Here is a 21,558-nt window from a genome sequence, read left to right on the forward strand (position 1 = left end):
TGCATGATGCTCCTTTCCTTTTTTTCACTCTAAAACTGCACAAAACAAAAATAATACAGTAATCTTGCTTAAAATGTTGAAAAGCATGTTTCATCTTTAACTCCATGCCTTTTAGTTTATCTTGTCTTCTGTGGCTATTGAGGAGTGGTCTGCATCTTGGCAGTGTCTCGCTGAGGTGTCATGACATCCACCATCCACTTCACCTCCCAATGACAAAGTCAGGTCATATACTGCATCACTTTAAAAGCACTGATATGATATGTATGAATTGAACAAATGTCATGTATTCATGGTGTGCAGAAACGTACAATGCCAACATTTTTCTCTGGTGAGTGGGCTACACAAATGCTATAAATGTGCATTGCAGAAAAAAAAACTGGAATCCAGTGTTTTTTGAGCTTGGCACATACTAGAGACTAAATGTTAGGATATCTTAGTCTCTTTTCCTTCACTTTTGACCTTTCTTTTTAAAATCTGTCTCTCACAACACCAAAGCAAAATACGTTTGAATACAGAAATCTAGCATTTTTACATGGTGTCATAACGTTACAATTACTTAGACAAAGATCAAAGAATTGTATATATATTCCACCACTGCCAGAATATGACACAGATGAAAGTGCTTTGAATACAGTGTTTTATGTAGAACTATTGCTGAAAGAACTAAGAACGTAGTTGGGTAATAACTGTTTCTGTATGAAGTTGCAAAATCACTAAGCAGCTTTATTGCTTTGAAAGGCCACAGTGACTGAGATACAAGTGTTATTTATTTATGGGCTTTGACTAAATCTGTGGCATCTGCATTTAGTTGTAGCTGCTGTCTACCTGCAGATTTTTGGTCCCACAATAAAAGTCAACACAGGAGTAAACCAAAGCATGAAGCAGAGAATTGTATGATCTGATCTTTGCTGTGTGTTTCAGGTAAGAGAACCCAAAGTCAATGAAACTTTTTACCTCCAGGAGATTGTCTATCACTAGGTTAGAATTTTACTACATACCACCTCCTCACTCACCTGACATTTGTTCATTCATTTATTTATCCCCTGCCTGAAACCAAAAATCAACATCTAACCTCTAGTCTGACTGCAGACTGTTTTGGAGCTGCAGTGGTAGATAAAGCCAACAGGCCGGGTTTCTTCATGGTGTTTCTCCAAGATTTACAGCAGATGAGACAAATGCACACACAGCAGCTGAAGTTAGTTTTGTTGGCTTCAAAGTCCGGCAAATCACAAGGTCTCTTTTTCCTGTTGCTCCCTCTTTTTCTGCTGACCATAGCAGGTGCCCTGGATTGACACACACACACACACACACACACACACACACACACACACACAGAGTTCTTCTCCTTCTCCCCTTCACACATGCAGAAATTTAGTCACCATACTTGGAACCTGAAGAGAGAAATGGCCAGTGACAGGATCCATGCTGCTTTACCTGACCCTCCCATTCAAAATGAAGAGGAGAACAAAGAAGACAAGGCTTTTGGGAATATCTTTGCTGAGTTAGAGTCTGTGGACTTGCCTCTAGGAACAACCTTAAGGTAAATTTGCAATATTAAGGACATTTTTAAGAAAAAAAAATTTCCTGGCTACCATTGATGGTGGATTTTTTAACCTGACTTACAAATGGAGTGATTTAAAATGTTTATCGATCTTTATATATGAACTTCAAGAGGTGCAAACAATCAAGGAAACATGCATATATTTTATAATTAATTAAAAATACCAAAGGGATGGAACTTTTAGTGTAATGTGCTCTTAAAACACTTTAGCTTTAGAAATTAGCTTTATGGGTGGAAGTTTTGCCACTGGTATAGCTTGTAAATCAAAATTTTGATTTACAGGAGCAATAAAACTGATCCTGAGTGACTGGGGGAAATGTATGACCCTCTCTCCACCATAGATAACCAAACCAAATGTGTATTGGAGCCAATGCAACAATCAAACAGCACAAAGGGAATTAGCACCAAAACGACTAGACAGGCAGTTTTTGTTTTTTTTTAAAGCAAAATGCAAATCCAGGCTGTTTGTGCACTTCAGTACAGTCCACATTAGCAACATGTGCATAAAAAATACATTGTAATACACAAATACATTTTAACATACTCAACAGTGGCGGCAATGGCCAGAATATCAATAACTTGGCACGGCGGCTGCGATAGATAGATAGATAGATAGATAGATAGATACTTCATTGATCCCGTGGGAAATTAATAACTTACCATTTGATGATAAAGTTAAAAAGGTGCAAATGTTCTTTTTTTTGTCACATTGAATAAAGTAATTTTGTGAAAATGCACATGATATGTTTAAGGACCATGGGGAATTTAAAAAAAAATAGATGATAACTTCCGTTGTCACAGTCTCTGGCTAAGATAAATGGTGTAATTTTAGCAACACAAAATTCGACCATTTAAATTTAAAGTCCCTCCCTTGAGCCAAATAAAACCTCCCTAGTGCTTATAAGATTATTTGACGTGCCTCCGCCGTTTTGCATCACCCCTCCCGTCTTATAAGTAATGAACAGTCCCTAATTCTTTTGTTGTTATAGGACACATTATAACCAATTAAATTGTAATGTTAGTTGCTAAGTTATGATAGTTCAACATTTAGACAACAGCCAACAACCTTTATGTATTGGCCACAGTGTTTTTGAGTAAACGTTAAGGGATCAGCAATTGTGTTCCTGTCTGGTTCCTGTGGCCAACTGTACTGTAATGTACAGGAAATGTCACAACAAAGCTGCTGACGTTGAGATGATTCCAACTGTAGTGCGTCCCCCACAGGCCAGACCTCATACTGACCTGTACGCTGCTGTAGCTGCAGTCATAGCCATAATACACACATAACAATCATGGCGGAGAATGAAACCCTGGAGTGTATAACGGAGCACGAGCGGATTTTACAGGAAATTGAGAGTACAGACACGGCCTGTGTTGGTCCCACCCTTCGGTAAGATTACACGACTTAGTGCACAGTCCTTACCAACCATAATGTCCATGTGTGTTGTTGCATTTCCTGCGTTATCAGACCTTTTGTTCATGAGCTAGCTTAGCTACCCTAGCCACCGGCAGGCTAACATTAGCTATTTTACCCAGCAGGCTATATGGTGTTGAAATGAACCGTGAGCCTAGCTGCCTTGTTAGCTAACAGGCCAACAGTGACCACTGTTTATGTCAGGTGAACGCAACTGTTGTAAAACCGCGTCAGTGTGTGATTTTCCTGGTTGTGTGTATTTATCTACGGCTGGTGACTTGTCAAAATGTAAACATCAGTTGTGGGTGTGGCTGAGGGACTCCACATCTTGTTATCATTATGCAGCTGATGATAGCTAACGGTGCTAACAATTCAGGCTAGTTGTATTGCAGAAATTAGAACATTAACCCAACTGGCATTCCGATATATCATGGCTGGATGAGTCATCTTGAAAAGCTGGTGCTGTGGTTGATAGAGAGCTTGGTAGCGGTGAAATGGGATATGGGATGTGGGATTGCTCACGGTAACGTTCTCTGGCATTGGTTATGCTACCAAGCTAGCTTCCAAGGCCATAATGAATGACAGGAGTTTGTCAAGCTAGTGTTTATAAAGTGACTGCGGCCTCAGCTGAATGCCTCCACCTCTCACACACACACCTGTCCCAGAAACATGCCTGTGGGCTGTGGTTGTCTTAAAGAATATTTGGGAAACCAGTAAAAATATGCCCTAAGGCTAACATGACAACACCTCAGCGCGCTCAAGTGACTGTTCCATGATCTTCTTAACATTGCCATTATTTTAGCAGCTGACCTAGACAGTCTAGATTAGTTGTTGAAAAATTAAAGTCATGCCCTTTGCATGTCTGATTGTTTGTTTAGATTTTGAGTATAGAAAGACACTTGTCAATGTTTTAGTTCCATCTTTTGTCTGTTTTGTTATTTTTCAAGCCCTTTTTTCTATACTGAACAAAAATTTAAATGCAGCACTTTTAGTTTTGCTCCCATTTTTCACAGGTTTAAGTTAAAGATTTTGAACTTTTTTTTCATGCACTCAATTGATATATTTCTCTCAAATTTTGGCCACAACTATGGTAAAATCCATGTTTGTGAGCACTTCTCATTTTCCAAGATAATCCATCCACCTGACAAGTGTGGCATATCAAGATTACTCAGTGTCATTACTACACAGGTGTGCCTTGGGATGGTCACAATAAAAGGCCACACAGAAATGCGGAATTTGATCACACAACACAATGGCACAGTTTTAAGGGAGCGTGCCATTGGCATGCTGACTGCAGGAATGTCTACCAGAGCTGTTGCCTGTGAATTGAATTTTAATTTCACTACCATAAGATGTCTCCAAAGTTGTTTCCGTTAATTTGGCAGTACATCTAACCGTCCTTACAGCTGCAGACCATGTGTAACCACACCAGCTCAGGACCTCCACATTCAGAATCTTCACCTGTAAGACTGTCTGAGAGCAGCCACCCAAAGAATTGATGCAACTGTAAGTTTGCACAACTGAGGAAAATATGCACAAACTTTTAGAAACTGTCTCAGGGAAGCTCATCTGCATGCCTGTCATCCTCAACAGTGTCTTGACCTGACACCAGTTTGTCATTGTAACTGACTTGTGCAGTTGTGAGGCCAGTTGGATGCACTGCCAAATTCAGGGAAACAGCATTGGAGAAATTTAATGGTTGTGAAATAAACAATGAGTTCACAGGCAACAGGCTTTAGTGGACATCCCTGCAGTCAGCATGCCAATGGCATGCTCCCTCAAAACTAAGTGAAAACTGTGGCATTGTGTTGTGTGATTAAACTGCATGTTATAGAGTGTCCTTTTATTATGTTTTTCTTCAACACACCTGTTATTTTAAAAAATATATTATCCATGACCTCTGCTCAGCTTTAGTGTAGTACAGAGCACCTGCAGGGTAGTAGCCTGGCACACCTCCTGTAACAGCCCACATGTGTCAGTCTCATGTTTTGCCTGAAAGACTGACAGTTCAGGGTTTCCCACATGCTCATTTATTTGTTGTGGCCTACCACGACTAAAACATCTGCTGCCATGTTTTCATTTTATATTTTTTAAGCTGCACTGTTCATTAGGATCGCTGATGGACTCTATATACTGTTTGGTTATTCATTGTGCTACATTTTCTCAGTACAGAACATACTGTGGGCACAGACGGAGCCACAGAATGCCAGGTGCAAGTGAAACTAAAGAAAAAGTTTAATAACTTAGTCTAAAGAGACTAAGTTATGAAATCTTAACTCACCACAGAGCATCTTTCCTGATTAGCTGCTGACAGCACTTGCAGCTGATACAGTCAGTCACACTCAGAGGCAAAAGTAGTTTAGCTGGCTTCAATTACATTCAGTACCAGAAGCATTGGAATGGCGAAAAACAGAAACGAGTGGCGCTCCTCTGCTCTCCGTTTCCATCACCCCTCTCTATTTTATGTTTTCTTCTTTAAAGCAATGCGTAGAGTGTAGAGCACAATATTCGAGTCATTCCTAGACCACAGATAATGTGGAAAGAACTGCAGCAACAACTAGACTAGACTAGTTGAGTTTGAATTGTGAGAATGTCACATCCCTCTTATCTGTGTGAGATACTGACATCCCACCTATGACAACATTGCAGACTGTTCTAAGATTTTGCTAACTATTAGTTGTAAAAACACTTGAAAGTCTCCTGAATCTGTACTCACATTTACTGGCAGTCTGAAAATCACAGGCTGTTTGTCACTCTTTTATTTTTAAATTGTGTGTGCATCAACTGAAAACACACTGGGAGGTAGAATGATTAAGCATAGTGTATCCTGTAACCCAGAAGCAACTTTAAGCTGGCTAAAGTTAGTTTCCTGCCCTGGCGGGAAGTAGGAAAGCAGTGACCTATTTGTTTCAACAACCACCTGCTTTCAATTATTAATAACAGGAAAGAGGAACTCATATGGCAGCATGGAGGCTGATGATTACTGGGGTATGAGCGTGCATGTTTCCAGTTGGCTGTGCTGTTCATTACATCAGGCCTAGTTCTTAGCTTCAGTTCCTTGAGGAGTTCCATGGTTATCAGTCAGTCATTTATTAAAGAGACCAAAATAAGCCAGTGCCAGCTTTCCATTGTTGGGATTTGCTGCTTTGTTCCATGTCATATTCTTGAGTACCATGTTTTTTTTTTGGACTGTAAATTGAAGCTATTTATGTAATTGTTTTTTACAAAACACATTTTAAAGAAATGAAAGAAAAAAAACAGGGCTGCCACTGTAAAGTCAAAGATTTAAATCATCATTTGGGGCAGCTGTGACTCAGAGGTAGAGCAGGTCGTCCACCAATCGGAAGATCAGTGGTTTGATCCCCGGCTCCTCTAGTCTGCATGTCGAAGTATCCTTGAGCAAGATACTGTACCCCAGGCTGCTCCCAGTGGCTGTGTGTCAAAAAACAACAACTGAGTAGCAGGTGGCATCTTGTATGGTAGTCTTGGCCGTCACTGTATGAATGGGTGAATGTGACTGGCAGGATAAAAAGCGCTTAGAGCATTCGGAAGACTAGAAAGGCGCTATACAAGTGCAGTCCACATACCAATTACCATTTTTAAGGAATCTCAGTCAACTAACTGTGTACTTAGGGGACACTTTGGTCCCCAGATTTATCTGCAGAGTACAGGCAGCTGCAGACACATAGGGTGTTTCTCAAAGTCAAGGAAGGAACCTCAAACGGCCAAATTTGAAGGACGCTATGTCATAGTCCCTCACCGAAGGACAGTTCCAATGTCAAGGATCCTTCCGAGTTTCAAGGAGGACTGTCTGCTTTCAGAGTAATTTGAGGGATGCATGTGTGGATCCTCCGCGGGTATAAAATCCCCACAATGCTTTGTACATGATTTGCTGAAAGTGAGGGCCTCATAATTTACACTCTCCAATGCACCCACTGAACCCCCAAATAATGAGATTTTTAAAATAACATGATTTAGATAAAACATAAAAGTTTTTAAATGAATCATTCATAGCATGGAGCGCCAAGTGTCCACCTCCCCTCCTCCCCCCACTATGACAACGACATGATAACCGCTCTCATTCTGTCAGTTTCAATAGCTGTATTTTTCGGGGGGAATCGCGGTGAGAACGGCCAGAGTAAAGACATTACAATATCCTGCAGGTCAAAGCATCACTCATTTGTTTTGAAGTGAACTTATTTCAGAAGATTACCCGACAGAATCATGTACAATAGGCGCGATCAGCTGTTTCAGAGCAGCGCGGCTCATCAGATCGGATCCGGATCATATCATTGTAGCAGAGTGTGTGGTGACACACACGTAAAATATGGATCACTTTGAAATGACAGAGTGATTATGTGTGTGAGTCTGTGCATAAACTGTTAATGATAATTTAGAACTTTTTTTCAGCTGTTGTCTTTACTTCATTACACCACTTACTCTTAAGTATGATCCAGAAATACATTCTCTCTAAAAGTCACGTGATTCTGACAATACTGATACATTTGTTTAAAATTGTACTACATTAGAGAGTGGTAAAATGATCACAGTACCCTGAAACCCCCTCAGTCTGCTGAGGAATAATGACGCACACCTGGGGACACTCGTTAGCCTGTTCCAATGTGTGTTCATTGAATGCTAGGGAGGACTCTTGCCTTGCCTCTGCAGGATCCTTCCTTGAGAAACACCCAGAACCAGGGTGATACTGAGTGAGATGGAGGCAGAGTGAGTGAGATGGAGGCAGCTGCCAAGAAGAGGAGAGGCTTTTCCCGGTTACTGGATTTGTTTAAAGATAAAAAACATATAAAACATAATGACCAAAAGTTGACTAAAATCTCATGAATTTTCATCAACTAAAATGTCTTCAAATGTTACGTGACAAGGCAGTTGAACCCAAAAGCTGACAAAACACAGACTGGGAGCAAGATCTAGTGGGTGATTTATTGGTAATAAAATGAGTGGAGGAGTACTGGGAGGCAAAGTCCGAGGTTGGGGAGTGAAGCAGGATAATGCTGCAGGCACAGGGAAGTAGTGGTGGGTGATGAAACGATAACATATAGTCTTGCGATAAACACTTGTGCACAGTTGATAGAAAAAACGTTCGATATAACGTTCGATAATGATACTGTATTCTGTCAGGAAAAAACACAAGGAAATCCGCGCAAGTTACCCTCGGAGTGTGGCTGTGCAAGGTTGGTTGCTTGAACACACTCACTTGCTCCCTGGTAACCTAGAAACGGTGTCACACAAACAGCTAACAACGTCAGGTTTGGTTTCGCCATCCTCATATGTGAACACAGGTCTGCTTATAAGCCGCGACTTTGGGCTTGTTTTTTTGTAAAGTTGCTTACAAATATTGGTAGTCGCAGGTTGCGTTTTTTTGGGCTTGTTTCTAAAGTGGAGTTGCTTATTTGGACTTTCTCTCTAAACGTCTCCTTTTTCTCTCTCTATATATATATACATATATATATATATATATATATATATATATATATATATATATATATGTCTAATAAGTTATCTAAACGCATGATAGTATGTCGGACTGCAGGATGTTTCCACAGCTCCACTCCCTCCGCCCCTCTCCTTCTCTGCATACACACAGGTGACGGTCAGTCAATGAGACTTTTCACATTTAAATCACACGATTAATGGACATTCTTTAACTATTTCGCTAACAAGTGAGCGAAATATGGAAAGAATACAATAAAGATTTGTAAAGAGAGAATTAAAAGATTTGACTTCAAGAGGGGCACGATTCAAAGGCAGTGTGCAGATTCAGATTCTGTGTGAAATATGTACTCATCATTCAGATCTTGTTCAGCTTACCAGCACTGTTACAGTGAAAGTAAAATGGCTTCTTTATTTTCATTTTCATTCATTCATTCATTTATTTATTCTTTCCATGTTTTTGGTCGGCTAGTTGGTTTGGTAGAGTTCAAGGGCAGTAAATATGATGTATTTGTTAAGTAATTTTGGTTGCTGGTCCTGGTTGCTTGTTTCTCTCCCAAGATCTGGCAACACTGAACACAACACATGGTGAAGTGAGTAGCAAGAATGAGTGCGGATAGCAAGGAAATAGTTGAGTAGTAGTTTTTATACCATCTTGTGTATGTTCATTTATTTGAGTATTTTCTAATGGTTGTGTTGACATTAGGGCTGCCATTATTTTCATTGTTGACTAATCTGTCGATTATTTCTTCGATTAGTCAACTAATCATTTCATCGAAAAATGTGTTAAAATGTTGAAAAATGTCGGTCTGTCTTGCCCAAACCCCAAAATTACTAGTCATCATCTAGTGTCTTGTTTCATACTCACGCCAAAGGGTTTTAGTTCACTGTCACGGGAGAGTGTGTAAAGCTGCCAATAGTTGAACGTAAGAAGCTGCAGTAAGAGTATTTTGGTGCACTTTTATAGTACTTTTCTATGAGAAATGACTCAAACCGATTAGTCGACTACTAAAATAGTCACCGATTATTTTAGTAGTCGATTAGTCATCGATTAGTCGACTAATCGTTGCAGCCCTAGTTGACATTACATTTTCCTCCCTGTGCCTTGACTGATGACTGTGATTGAAATCAGAAGAAAGCTATTGAGTTTAAAATAAATGTTAAAATGTATTTATTTTCTCCTGGTCCCTATTTTAAATAGGTTATAAAAAACGTATCGATAATTGTCGTTATTGATCAATATGAACCAGCTATATCGTGATATACTTTTCAGCCATATTGCCCACCCCTACGGGGAAACAGGTATTAGTAAAGTACCTGTTAGCTAATCAAAGCTCAGGCTAAACAAGGGAGCTGGAACGTGACTGACTAGTTAGCAGAGTCTACAATCTGGTGAGCTGGAGTTGGAGTATTTGAAGCTGAGTTGATTGAAGATGATGAGCAGCTGCGGTGACTCCTGCGCACCAGACAACACTTCTGGAATCAGAACGAGAGAGGGGAGGAGGGAAGCTCCTGGTTCGGAGAGAGAGGAGGCTGCAGCAGAGGTTGTGACACTAAAACTAATAAGTATTTTCATCTTAAGACTAAGAGGCCGTTTACACGTTGCCAGCTATTTTCATAAACGGACATTTCACCGTCTCCGTTTTCAAAAAGATCTTCGTTTACACTTACCCATGTATATATACACAAGAGCATGCCAAACCTGTAGGTGGCAGTGTAACGAGAAGTTCAAGCCTTCCATGTATCCATTGTCACCATAGCAACATAGGTCGCACTTTTTACACAGGCGCAAGTTCCGGCGCATACTGTGACGTGGGCTGCCTATAACTCCGTTTATCTGCGTTTATCTCAGTTTACATGCAAACGCGCAACCGGAGTTTTCCAAAATCTCCACTCTGGCCGGAGTTTTTAGAAAGACTTGTTTTCAGAGGAGAAATCTCCGTTTGCGTGTAAACGAAGGGCACAAACGAAGGAAGATGTGTCCGTTTATCAAAATCACCGTGTACGTGTAAACGGCCTCTAAGACTAAATCTAAAAAAGCTATCAAAAGTAACACTGACGCACATTTCCAAACCGTTGTTAGCGTTGTTAACACACATTAGCTCAAAGGGGCTAACTTAGCGTGTGTACTATATTATGTGAACGTCACTGTCACCCTGAACACCCTGAACACCCCGCCAAACCCTGTTCAAACTCTCAAACTCTATATGGAATAAAAAGGAGCAAATATTCTGATAATTGTCTTGAACAGCCAAATTCAATTCAACTGACATAATTCTGAGTTTGTTAAAAAAAAAAAAGATATATAAATTAATAGTGAAAATAAATATTCTTTGCAGCCCTTAAAGGATAGGAAATGAAAAATAGCTCTTTCCCTTACACTTCTAAAACATAGTCATTACTTGGGTCCTGGTGATATAAAAATATGGCTACTTAAAAAAATGTCATTATTTCTTGTTCTCAGATAGACTATCTTCCACTGGTCCACTCTGTCCACCTCTCCTTGAAATGTTTTTTCATGTGAAATACTTGAAATTACACGCACCAAAACCTTCTTTTGTACCTGCACCAGAAATGTTCTATTGTGTCATTTGGTGTGGGTTTTTTTTTCGGCACTAATGCCACAGCCAATATCTACTGCTGCAACATTTTCATTTTTTATGACAGTTCAACTATGAGGATATTTTCAATGTGTTATAATGTTATTTGAGATGACTCTCCCTTCAATTTTCTCAAAAACTTAACAGTCAAATAACTTTTGCCGTGGTCATAGACTGGGTCATCCTGAACAAGATTTTATTGAAAATTTCAGCAAAACTTAATTTTATGACAGTTAAAAAAAAATTAAACAAAATTTCAAGGTGTGATAATGTCATTTGAGCTGAATTTCCTTGTACAGTAATGTGCAGAGACATTACTTCAAATTTTATTTGGTCTTGGGAACATTTTGAGCAGAACCAAAACCTGTTTATATATATATATATATATATATATATATATATATATATATATATATATATATATATATATGTATTAGGAATACTTTGGTGACATCACATATTTACAAGACTGATAAGAAATTATTACTCTAATGCAGGTCTTTCTTTTTCCTTTTTGACTGCTCCAAGTACTAGTACTGTTGTATCATGAGTAGACACACATCGAAATCCAAAGGTGGCTGACTTGACAGGGTTTTACACGGTGCACGTATTGCTCAGTGGGGCTCTCTCTTGTCTGTCCGTGCGCTGTCAGTGTAGGCCTACTGTTTTTTCATGGCTATGTTATCGGTTATAAATGAGTTTTTCACTGCATGATGGACATGTGGCATGAGAGCATGTAAAGTGTCATTTGTCTCACGGTCAGTGGGTGAGAGTAGCAACCCTGCACATCATACTCTGTGTACCACCTTACGTGCACTGCTGCACGTAGAGCTGAAAATTACGTGCACAGCTCACATTTTACATGCACTACTGTGCATATGCACGTGGTATTTCAAACCATGACCTCCCCTCTGCAGGGCTCCTGCAGATCCTTAAAAAGTCTGCAAAGGTACTGAGTTTATTTATCTAGAATTAAGGTCGTAGTTGTTATTAAAATGTCCGAAATCAATTTTTCAAAAGTCTTAAAGAATGCCAAGACATTGGAAATAGGATTTTATAAAAATTTTTTTTTTTTTTTCCTGCTGTTGCAGTGTAAAATCTCAAAATAATTGGTAACATCTATTTTTTGAAATAATTTATTGAATGCCTCTTGCATTGACATCACACCAGTCAGGATAGTGGAACCAACAACTTTGATATTTTCTGTCTGGCCATGATGCTCGGAGCAGAGGATTCACTGTGCTAGCTAGCTGTCACAGTATCCTGGACGACATGGGGAAGTGAAGCAATACCAGTACAAGGCAATTCTTACCAGGCTCGATGTATTTTATGCACAAAGTTTTTCCAAACCTGGCACAGTGAGAATCAAGGCAGTGGAATCCCACATGCTGAGTTAGAAACAAAAAATTGGCAAGTCATGTTTTATGCTACAATAAACATTTGGGTAAAATTGTCCCTACACTTAAGTAAAATTGGTTCTTGGTTAATGTTTTTTTTTCTTTAATGTTGGTTATTGTAAAATTGGTCTTAATTTCATTCTGAGTGGCATTAAAAAGTCGTTTAAAGTCTTATATCTAACTTGCCATGAGTTGTAGGAACCCTGCCTCTGGCAGTTGAGGTGACTTCAAACTCTTCTTCAAATCATGTGAAAGCAAGGATGGACATTTGTTTAGGTAAAGCAGGATCTGATTTGTTTAACAAAATGTCTTCAACTGTTGGCCATTGCAGAGCTCCACAAGGTTAATGTCTCATATGCCGGTTTAAATATCATTTGTCACAAAAAAGGGGTTTAAGGAGTTTGACTCATACACAGTAAAGTACAGTAGGAAACTGGACATTGCATATGTGGAGAAAACTGATAAAATATGCAAAGTCAGATTAAATTGAACAAGAAAATGAAGTGCAACTAATTGTGCTTGTAAAATGACCACCAAACAGACTATTCTGTGCTGATGAATATTCTTAGGATTTAATTCGTACTATGCACTACTCTTATTAATACTCCTAATTGGTTCCCTTTTAATTAATTTTATAAAACAAAAGAAAAAAATAGACAAAATATTTTGATTCTGGTCAGCAGCATGTCTAGAAAGATTTTGAGTCTGGCCCGCACCGATACACCATTCCTGCCCAAGGAGCCCAAGTAAGTTCACTATCAAAAGGTATGGTTTTTATATTAAGGTTTTGAAATTTCCCCAAATTCCTGAGCTTAACTCTTGCCTTGTGAAATATCTGGAAATTTCGTGACCCTTTGCATCCCTTCAAAGGATACTTTTTTACTTATCAGGACCTATTATACATTGTGAGATTCTGCAGATGCATGCAGTTGTTGACAGAGACTTTGCATTAAAAACAGTCATCTATTTACTCAATTTGAAATGTAATACATTTAATCATAGTTCGCATTTTCAAATGTTACTATAATGTATTTTTTTGTTTTCATCATGAAAAAAGGTAGTCAACAAGTATTTTTGGTCATAGTTTTCGGCAACTTCAACGACTTCTAGGTGCTAGTTTTGGCTTGTGGCCCTCATCAGGGTCATTGCAACACTGAGCAATTACTGATGATGTTGGGAATCAGATAAATGACTTATCAACAGAACATGTGAGCAGAGTGGAGCAATACGTTGGTTACCTCCTCTCCCCTGCTCAATGCCGCTTCAGGTCGCAAATTTTTTGGTTCCTTACCAGGCAACACATCATTTCATTAAATAAAAACAAACACAACCCAGCTAGGTCGGGCATGCTTCAAACTCATGGTGTGAGCAGTGCCATAGCAGATTTGGAGCAGGATGAGCAGGAGATAAAGCAGCACTCCAACTTTTTAAAAAGAAATCTGCTCTGCGCGCAATCCAAAGTCTTGCTGCTCGTGCTTGCTGCTCGCTCCACTCTGCTCACGTGCTCTGTAATATAACAAAACTTTGAAGGTGCTCGAATGAACCAAAGGTGATCATGGTATTAGTTTCAAGCCACCTTTACTGAATTCTGTGTGTGGGTGGTAGTGTAAAGCGTATGTAAATAATCAGCCCAGGGTCTCCATGCACCTGTGTTTTAGTAGATTTCCATGAACATTTACCAGCAATGACCTTCAGCAATGAGTTCCAGATAAAATATCTTTGAGCAAATGGTATTTATGTTTGCCTTGAGTTGATTAACTGCTTAAATCTGCACAGCTCTAGTCTGTCCACCTCCATCCACCTACACACAAATCTTTGGCAGTCAGATGAAGAGAAGGGTGCAGACATTGAAACACAAATTATGTACACTGACAGTATAATATCTAGATATGGATCAAGCTTTATTTATTCATTTATGTTATCATGCCATCTCTTTTTTGCCTGTGTATCTGTGCTTTGTGTTGGGTGTATTAATACTTCAGCATGGCAGCATGGCAAGACAGAGCTTAAGTCCTAGTTATCTTGATTGACGACTTTGTAAAGCAAAGAAAAGTGAAGCTAAATGAAAGGTCAACTGTTTTGTTGTAAAACAGACACAATTTAGTGTAAATGACATACAAATGACAATCAGTTCCTTGCAGTCTTGCACTTCTCAGAATGGGGCATCTCTGTAGCTTCACAATGCTTCATTTATTATGGTATGTTGTGATATTTTGCGTCTAGCGGTGAATTGCGGATTGCAACCAGCTAAAACATCTCCCGATTTGAATTCCTTTAATGTTCATTGTTCAGGAGGTTTTAATCAGGAGCCACATTATCCACAGAGGTCTCTTCCTCTCCAAAACAAAGGGACCAGATGATTAAAACAGGAATAAAGCAGTTATTACATTGCAAATCAGTGCATCTCCAATGTCATCAGGCATCTCGCAGATGGGTGGCTCACCCACAACATAGTATTGTGTGCTCACCCCTTTTTATTCACTCACAAGCAAATGTGTGCTAACTAGGCTTGTGCGATATTGTGGTAATACAGTATACCAGGGAATTTTAAATCCAGATGGTGTCATTTTCAATACCGTCAAAAATACAGATGCTCATCTTTCTATTATTCTCCTATTAGAGAGGCTGTACTGAGGATTTTTTTGCATGTAGTGCACATCTCATACCTCCAGAGGTCAGTGCAGTGCAACAGGCAGCTGAGCTGACTGCTAGTGGTGGAGATAAATGTAATGCAACTGTAAACAGCCGGCCTGTGTCTGCCTGTAACAGCAGGGAGGACAGAGAGGCCACAGGGGAAAGTGTTACAGGTTTGCTGACCATCATCACAATAACTGATTCCTCACAGCATGCTTTGTCATCAGTGTCCCACTGTATCAAAAGGTTTTTTTAAATCAGTAATAAAAGTTGAACTAAGTGTTATTCAGCATGTGTAGTGAAAGCACTGTTCATGAGCATTGGCACTTACCCCATAGTCAGCATAAAACCATTGTCAGAGAAGCTTGTCAGAAGAGCTGCAATGACAGATTGCTAACCTTTTCCTGTAACTATTATTATTATTGTTATTATTATTATTATTATTAGCAGTTTAATTAACATCTATCCATTTATTATCTGTAACTACGTATCCCATTCAGGGTTGCAGGGGTCTGGAGCCTAGGCACCAGACTTTCACAGGGCTGATACATAGAGACAGACAACCATTCACACTGACATTAACATCTACAAGCAATTTAGGGTCACCAGTTTATCTCACCTGCATGTCTTGGGACTGTGAAGGAAGCCAGAGAACCCAGAGAAACCCACACGGACATGGGACTTGCAAACTACACACACACACACACACACCAAACTCCACACGTGTTGAGCCTGAAATTGTGTGACTGTAAATGCTCCTGTAAAAATGCTTCTTCATATTAAATGCAGTGCATATAGAATCTCTGGGAAATCCATCTGCTATACAGGGCATGTTTTAGAGGAGTTGAGGTAAATGTCATGTCATGTGCAGACTGCAACTGACATTAAAAAACACTTAAATCTTATTTAAAAGGGGGATATCTCCGAAAGCCATTTTTGGCTTCTAACCTCTGCACAATGATTGAACTTTTCATTGTATTTTTTTCTGTCTTTTCTATACATATATGTGCCAGGAAAATTAATTAAATAAATAAATAAATAAAACATTTTACCTTGAAATTTGGCAAAGTTTGAAAATTTGCATGAATTGTATAAAAAAAAGAATTAGGAAATGCTCTTGCATAAGATTTAATATTTTTCATTATTAAAGTAAATTATCAAGGTATTTATTTTTTGCAAAAAAAAAAAGCCTCACCATGAATGAAGGGCACATAATCAAAAAAGCAGTATGACAAGTTCACCACAATGTCAAGAGTGCAATATCTCTGTAATCTTCCTGATAAAACAGACTGTACCTTAATTAATACTTTAAAGAATTCTTAAAATGACAAAATGATGTATTTCTTGTTATGATGGGAATCAACGCACTCAGCCAGATTAATTGCCCGAGGTGGAATTTGTTGTATTGTCATCAATTTATGAATGTAGCATTTTTACTACAATGCCACAAGATGGAGCTGTTACTCCAGCTGAAATAAATGGTGATGGTTGGTAGTTAAGGCTGAGGGCTCTTAGATTTTGTCCATCTGGGATCCTCATTCTCATTTCCCAAGCCTTCCTACATCAGAAACATTTTAAACTTAAAGGCCAGCCTATGTCAAGGTTTTAATTGTATTTGTGCTATAAAACCAGTGTGATGGCTTTAGAATGAGCCTTTGTAATATTCTTTGTGCCCACAAGTTTGTTTCATCATCCATCCACACTGAGCCATCAGGTTATTTGTAGGATTTTGTAATAGTTCATGTCTCTGCTGCTTGTGACAAGTTACAATATATAGTGGTTTAATATTATTATCAAAGTGAAGTAACATATGAGATGCAGACCTATATGTTGTCAATGTTTTTCTTTTCTCAGAATAGTTATTTATTTTTTAAAGCAGCCATAATTGGTATTATTATTATTATTATTATTATAACAATATATTTTAGATGTGTGGCTCCCAACTGCCACGGGGTCCAGTTTTCTCCTTAGTCATTAGTTCAGGGTCCCACAGTTTATTACATTCAGCATCATACTTGCGTTTGGCCATGTCGTTTAGCTAGACTGCTGTTTCTGGCAATTAGCTGTCGGTTAGTCACTCACAGAATAAAAGCTCTGTGCTAGTAATTTACTGTACTTAACAATAGTGCATAAATAAGTGCATTTCTTTACAAGCTTGACATGTTTGTGAGTCACTTGCAGTCCATTCAGAATGGGCCCTTGACCCACTTTTGGACCGCAATCCACCAGCTTTAGATGACAACATGAAAATGAAAACAGTGTTTCAGCGTGAAAGGTGTCACTGATACTGATGAACTTCCAGAGAAGTATCAGCTGAATCTGCAGCTCCCCTCAAATTTGCAGAGCTTTACAGTGAGTTCCAGCTCATCCTGTCTGACTCTCAGCTCAGGTGCTGACTGTAAGTAGAGCCGTCTAAACCAGATGCAGGTACAGCCTCCTGTTATGCTGGCCAGTGTGTTCAGTGCTGACAGCGTTGTCAGCAAAGTTATTTGAGGTGGGGCGACAAGTCGATACAGCATAGTATCATGATATATTGCATGGCAATATTTAAAGCAACGTTTTTTTTTCTTTTGATAAATTATGAACATTCTAAACTTTTTTCTAAACAAAACAACTTTTGGTCTAAAAAATGACTATAAAATGAATATAAAAATGACTTAAGTGGGATGAACAGAATGAAAACTTTACCATATTAAATTAAAATAGATCTTGACAAAATCTGACATAATAAGCAATTTAAAGAAAGTAATAAATGGCAATATATATTAGGGCTGACCCAAAAAATTCGAAGCTTCAAAGCTTCGTTCGATGGCACGGGATTCGATTGTGAAAAAAAAAAAAAATCGAAGCTTCTGTGCTTTTTTTCCGTTTTTTTGGGGGAGGCCTTAAACGCAACACTAACCCCCACCAGTCCGATACTGACAACAAGCGCACTCAGAGCTGGCAGACATGTCCAAGAGGTCATCAGATGTGTTAGGCCTATAAGAGTTCATGTTCCAGGTCCACTTTGTGTTTTTAATTGATTGATTGTTTTTGGTTGATTGACAAATAAAGGCTGGCTCCATTAGGCCGTGTAAAGGAGTCATCCGGTCTGATTTTTGCATGAATTGTTTAAAAATGTTTCACAGTAAGTCAGAGAACGGGGATATTATTGCCACTGGTTATTTGAAATGAATAAAGGTATTTTTTACTGGTGAGTTAAGGGAGAATAGCCTATATATCATGTAATTAAAAAAGAAAAAATCTCCGACAAGGAAATAGAAAGCCTGATGCACAATGGAGACCTGCTATTATCCTGCTTGAACACAGACGACTAAATTCTTTCAACAGTGTGACTCAAAATAATGATAAAATAGATTTTATTGATGTAAAATATGCATTTTCCAGTTCCACCGGTCCGCTCTGAGTCTGGTGTCAGAGACACGTCTGATGCTCTGAGTTGCGCATCTGTTTGATTGTGTTGCAGTGTGCGCCGAGGGTTTTAATTTAGTGTTCAATCAAAAGTTAAACACTACTTATCACCGACCATTAGTGTTCTTTCGTTTGTGAATATTTTTATCTTAATTCTAGTGTTGGAAGAAACTACGTTTTCGCCATAATTTTTTTTTTTTTTTAAATCCCCCCGTCGTCGAATGCTTCGAATTAAATTCGTTCTGAGCTCCGAAGCTTCAAATGTCCATAAATGGATTCGAAGGTCAGCCCTAATATATATTATCGCAATACTCAGCATATCGCAAAACATTTAAAATGGCAATGATATTCTTTTGTGGCTGATGTATCGACCTATCGTGTTGGAGTCAGACATACTTCGGTCAATAAATTGATTCTCCTCTCGTGCTTGTGTACTGGGACAAGAACAATAGTCCAATTAAAGGCCTAGTTGAGTTATAACCATAGCTCGACTTAATTGTGCATGTAAGCGTACTGACTGAAACGGCTTGACTCTGCTGTTAAACCGGTTAGGTAATATTAGCTGTGTGATGCTAACAGCCTGTCCTTAGCATGGAGCTCACACTCTTACAGCAGCTGTTCCACTCAGTGCGTTCACATGCAGCTTGAGAAAATCGAATTATTGGCTTAGTCCGACTGAAACCAGACTTTTAAATGCATGTTAACAGCTTAGTCCAACTGAAATTGTACTGTCTGTAGCTCAACTAACACACTTAGATAATTCGATTGAAAATGGAACTATTGCTGCATGTATCCACTGGCGTTCTGCATATGCACCCCTTTTTCTTTTGCGGGCTTTCACCCGGAAGAAGAAGGAGATGACGTAGCAGCAGTTCAGTATATAGCAGTGCAGTAACTCCTGGAAAACCAAACAGACAAACACCATGGCTACAGAGAAGCCGCACGAGACGCACGTGGAAACTACATTCATTCTAATTTTTAAAAACCATACCCAGCCCTAGTTGTATCATCGTGAAAATACTAACAAAAGACACCCCCAAACTGGAAAGTAGATCCTGGGTTGGTGTCAACACTATTTCACAATCATTTTGCGTAACACAGTTCCTCTGAAGTTCAACATAATACAGTAATAGTCCATGTCCACTTCAAAATTGTTTAACTATGGGGCACACCATGTATAGAGGTGATGCCTCACTGCAGCGGTCGCAAGTTTGATTCCAGCTTGCAACCCTTTGCTGCATGTTGTCCCCCCACTCTCTCTGTCTCCCCATTTCACACTGTCCTGTATATTAAAAATTGTTTAATTATGGTAATATTGTTTTAAAACCATGTCTAACTGAACAGTGTTTTGTGTTGAAAGTGAATATCTCAGTGGTTTTATATTTCACAATATCTCTATGGAGAAAATTTGTGGTTATACACCAGTGTTCATGCTGATAGTACCTGCTTATACACAAGAACATACATTTCAACAAACACCCATTTGCTCACACAAACACAGTGACTCACAATTATTACGCAGCCACAGGAGAGCTCTCTCTCTCTTGCTCTCTCTCTCTCTCTCTCTCTCTCTCTCTCTCTCTCACACACACTTACACATGCTCACACACGCTCACACACACACACACACACACTCATATGTACACACGACCATCTGTGCCTGTTGAAGCCAAGCCAAGAAATTACAGAGAAGTGTGTGTGTGTGTGTGTGTTTGTGTGTGTCTGTGTGGCTGTGTGGCTGTTGGATGACCAGTACTGATTCATGGCAGGATTCTTTACAATAATGTGCAAACAACTGGCCACCGAGGCCTCCACACTTGCACTGGTTGGTTCTCAGTATTTTTGTAGTGCTGTTGTTCAGTCTACACACAAATTGTGAATATCAGTTTGACACGTCACACACAGCACTACGGTGGTACAGTCTTTGGTGTAGTATGTTAGCAGTGTGTAACCTTAACCAAGAACAAGACACAAAAGGCTCCTGCTCTCTTAATAGTGGTTTGTTTACTTTTTATCAGCTCTGCTTGGTCTAATAACTCCTTTACATCTTAACTCACTTTACCGATGACGCAGGTGTCTGCGTGCCCAAGCTTATTTGGTCCACCTTAGCGTCTGCGGTTTGACGTTGCAAGAAACGACAGTTGAACCAGCAGATGGTGGGACAGTTTTGTGAGTGGGATTGTCATCTGAGGAGTGTAAGGAAAACTTTTGTATGTCCCGAGTATTACTCGTAGCCCAGAGTTAGCTCCTTTGTCCTTATATCAAAAGGGTAATCAACAGCAAACACCCGTGAGGGTTTGGAGTCCTGTTTGCGTTCATTGTGCACGGAGATGTTTTTCGTGTCGACAGATTTTTAAACCTCTGCGCCAGTGATAGCCGTGGATGGAGGCATTATGTTTTCAGGTGGTCCATCCATCTGTCCATTTGTCTGTCCATCCCATTCGTGTGAACATAACATCTCAAGAACATCTTGAGGGAATTTCTTTGAATTTTGCACAATTGTCCATTTGGACTTAATAATGAACTGACTAGATTTTGGTGGGCAAAGGCCAGAGTGTGGACTCTGTTAAGTGTTGACACTGTTTTGTTTGTCTATTTTCTAATGTTTGTTTCCAAATGTGTGTCTTGTTCTGTTCTGTGGTGGACATTGGGGAATGGAGATGGTGCTGTGAAAGAGAATTTCCTCAAGGGGACAATAAGTCTAAGATCAAGGTTGCTATGACCCTGTCTGTCTTATTCTTGTGAATGCGATATCTTAAGAAAGCTTGAGGAAATTTTGTCAAATTTGGCACAAACGTTTACTTAGATTCTTTAGTGGTCAAAGGCTAAAGGTCAAGGTCACTGTGACCTCACAAAACATGTTTTTGGCCGTAACTCAAGAACTCATAAGCTAATCATGACAAAATTTCACACAAATGTCTAATAGGATAAACTGATGAAGTGATGACGATGAAGGGGAACATACCTGTTTTCAAAAATATCTGCAGAGGTGTAGACGGGGCCTGTATGTGAGCCATCTTGGGGTTTTGCACTCATTGCTAATTACACATAGTAATAAATTCTGCCATATTGTAAATATTATACATGTAC

At 39.2% G+C, this 21,558-nt stretch overlaps 1 protein-coding gene across 4 annotated transcripts in view; it reads left to right on the forward strand.

Annotated features, from left to right (window-relative positions):
- The first annotated feature begins 1,326 nt into the window (after positions 1 to 1,326).
- exoc6 (exocyst complex component 6) overlaps positions 1,327 to 21,558 on the forward strand; it is an 80,698-nt gene continuing 60,466 nt past the window's right edge. For 2 of the 4 annotated variants that reach the window (XM_033611511.2, XM_033611512.2), the window contains exon 1: positions 2,805 to 2,951. In XM_033611511.2, the coding sequence (XP_033467402.1) occupies positions 2,854 to 2,951 (98 nt within the window). In that variant the 5' untranslated portion in view covers positions 2,805 to 2,853. Of the gene's footprint in view, positions 1,541 to 2,804; positions 2,952 to 21,558 lie in introns of those variants that run through there. The other 2 variants (XM_033611507.2, XM_033611509.2) reach the window with 2 other exon arrangements.

This window comes from Epinephelus lanceolatus, chromosome 21, assembly GCF_041903045.1.
Source record: "Epinephelus lanceolatus isolate andai-2023 chromosome 21, ASM4190304v1, whole genome shotgun sequence".
NCBI lineage: Eukaryota > Metazoa > Chordata > Actinopteri > Perciformes > Serranidae > Epinephelus > Epinephelus lanceolatus.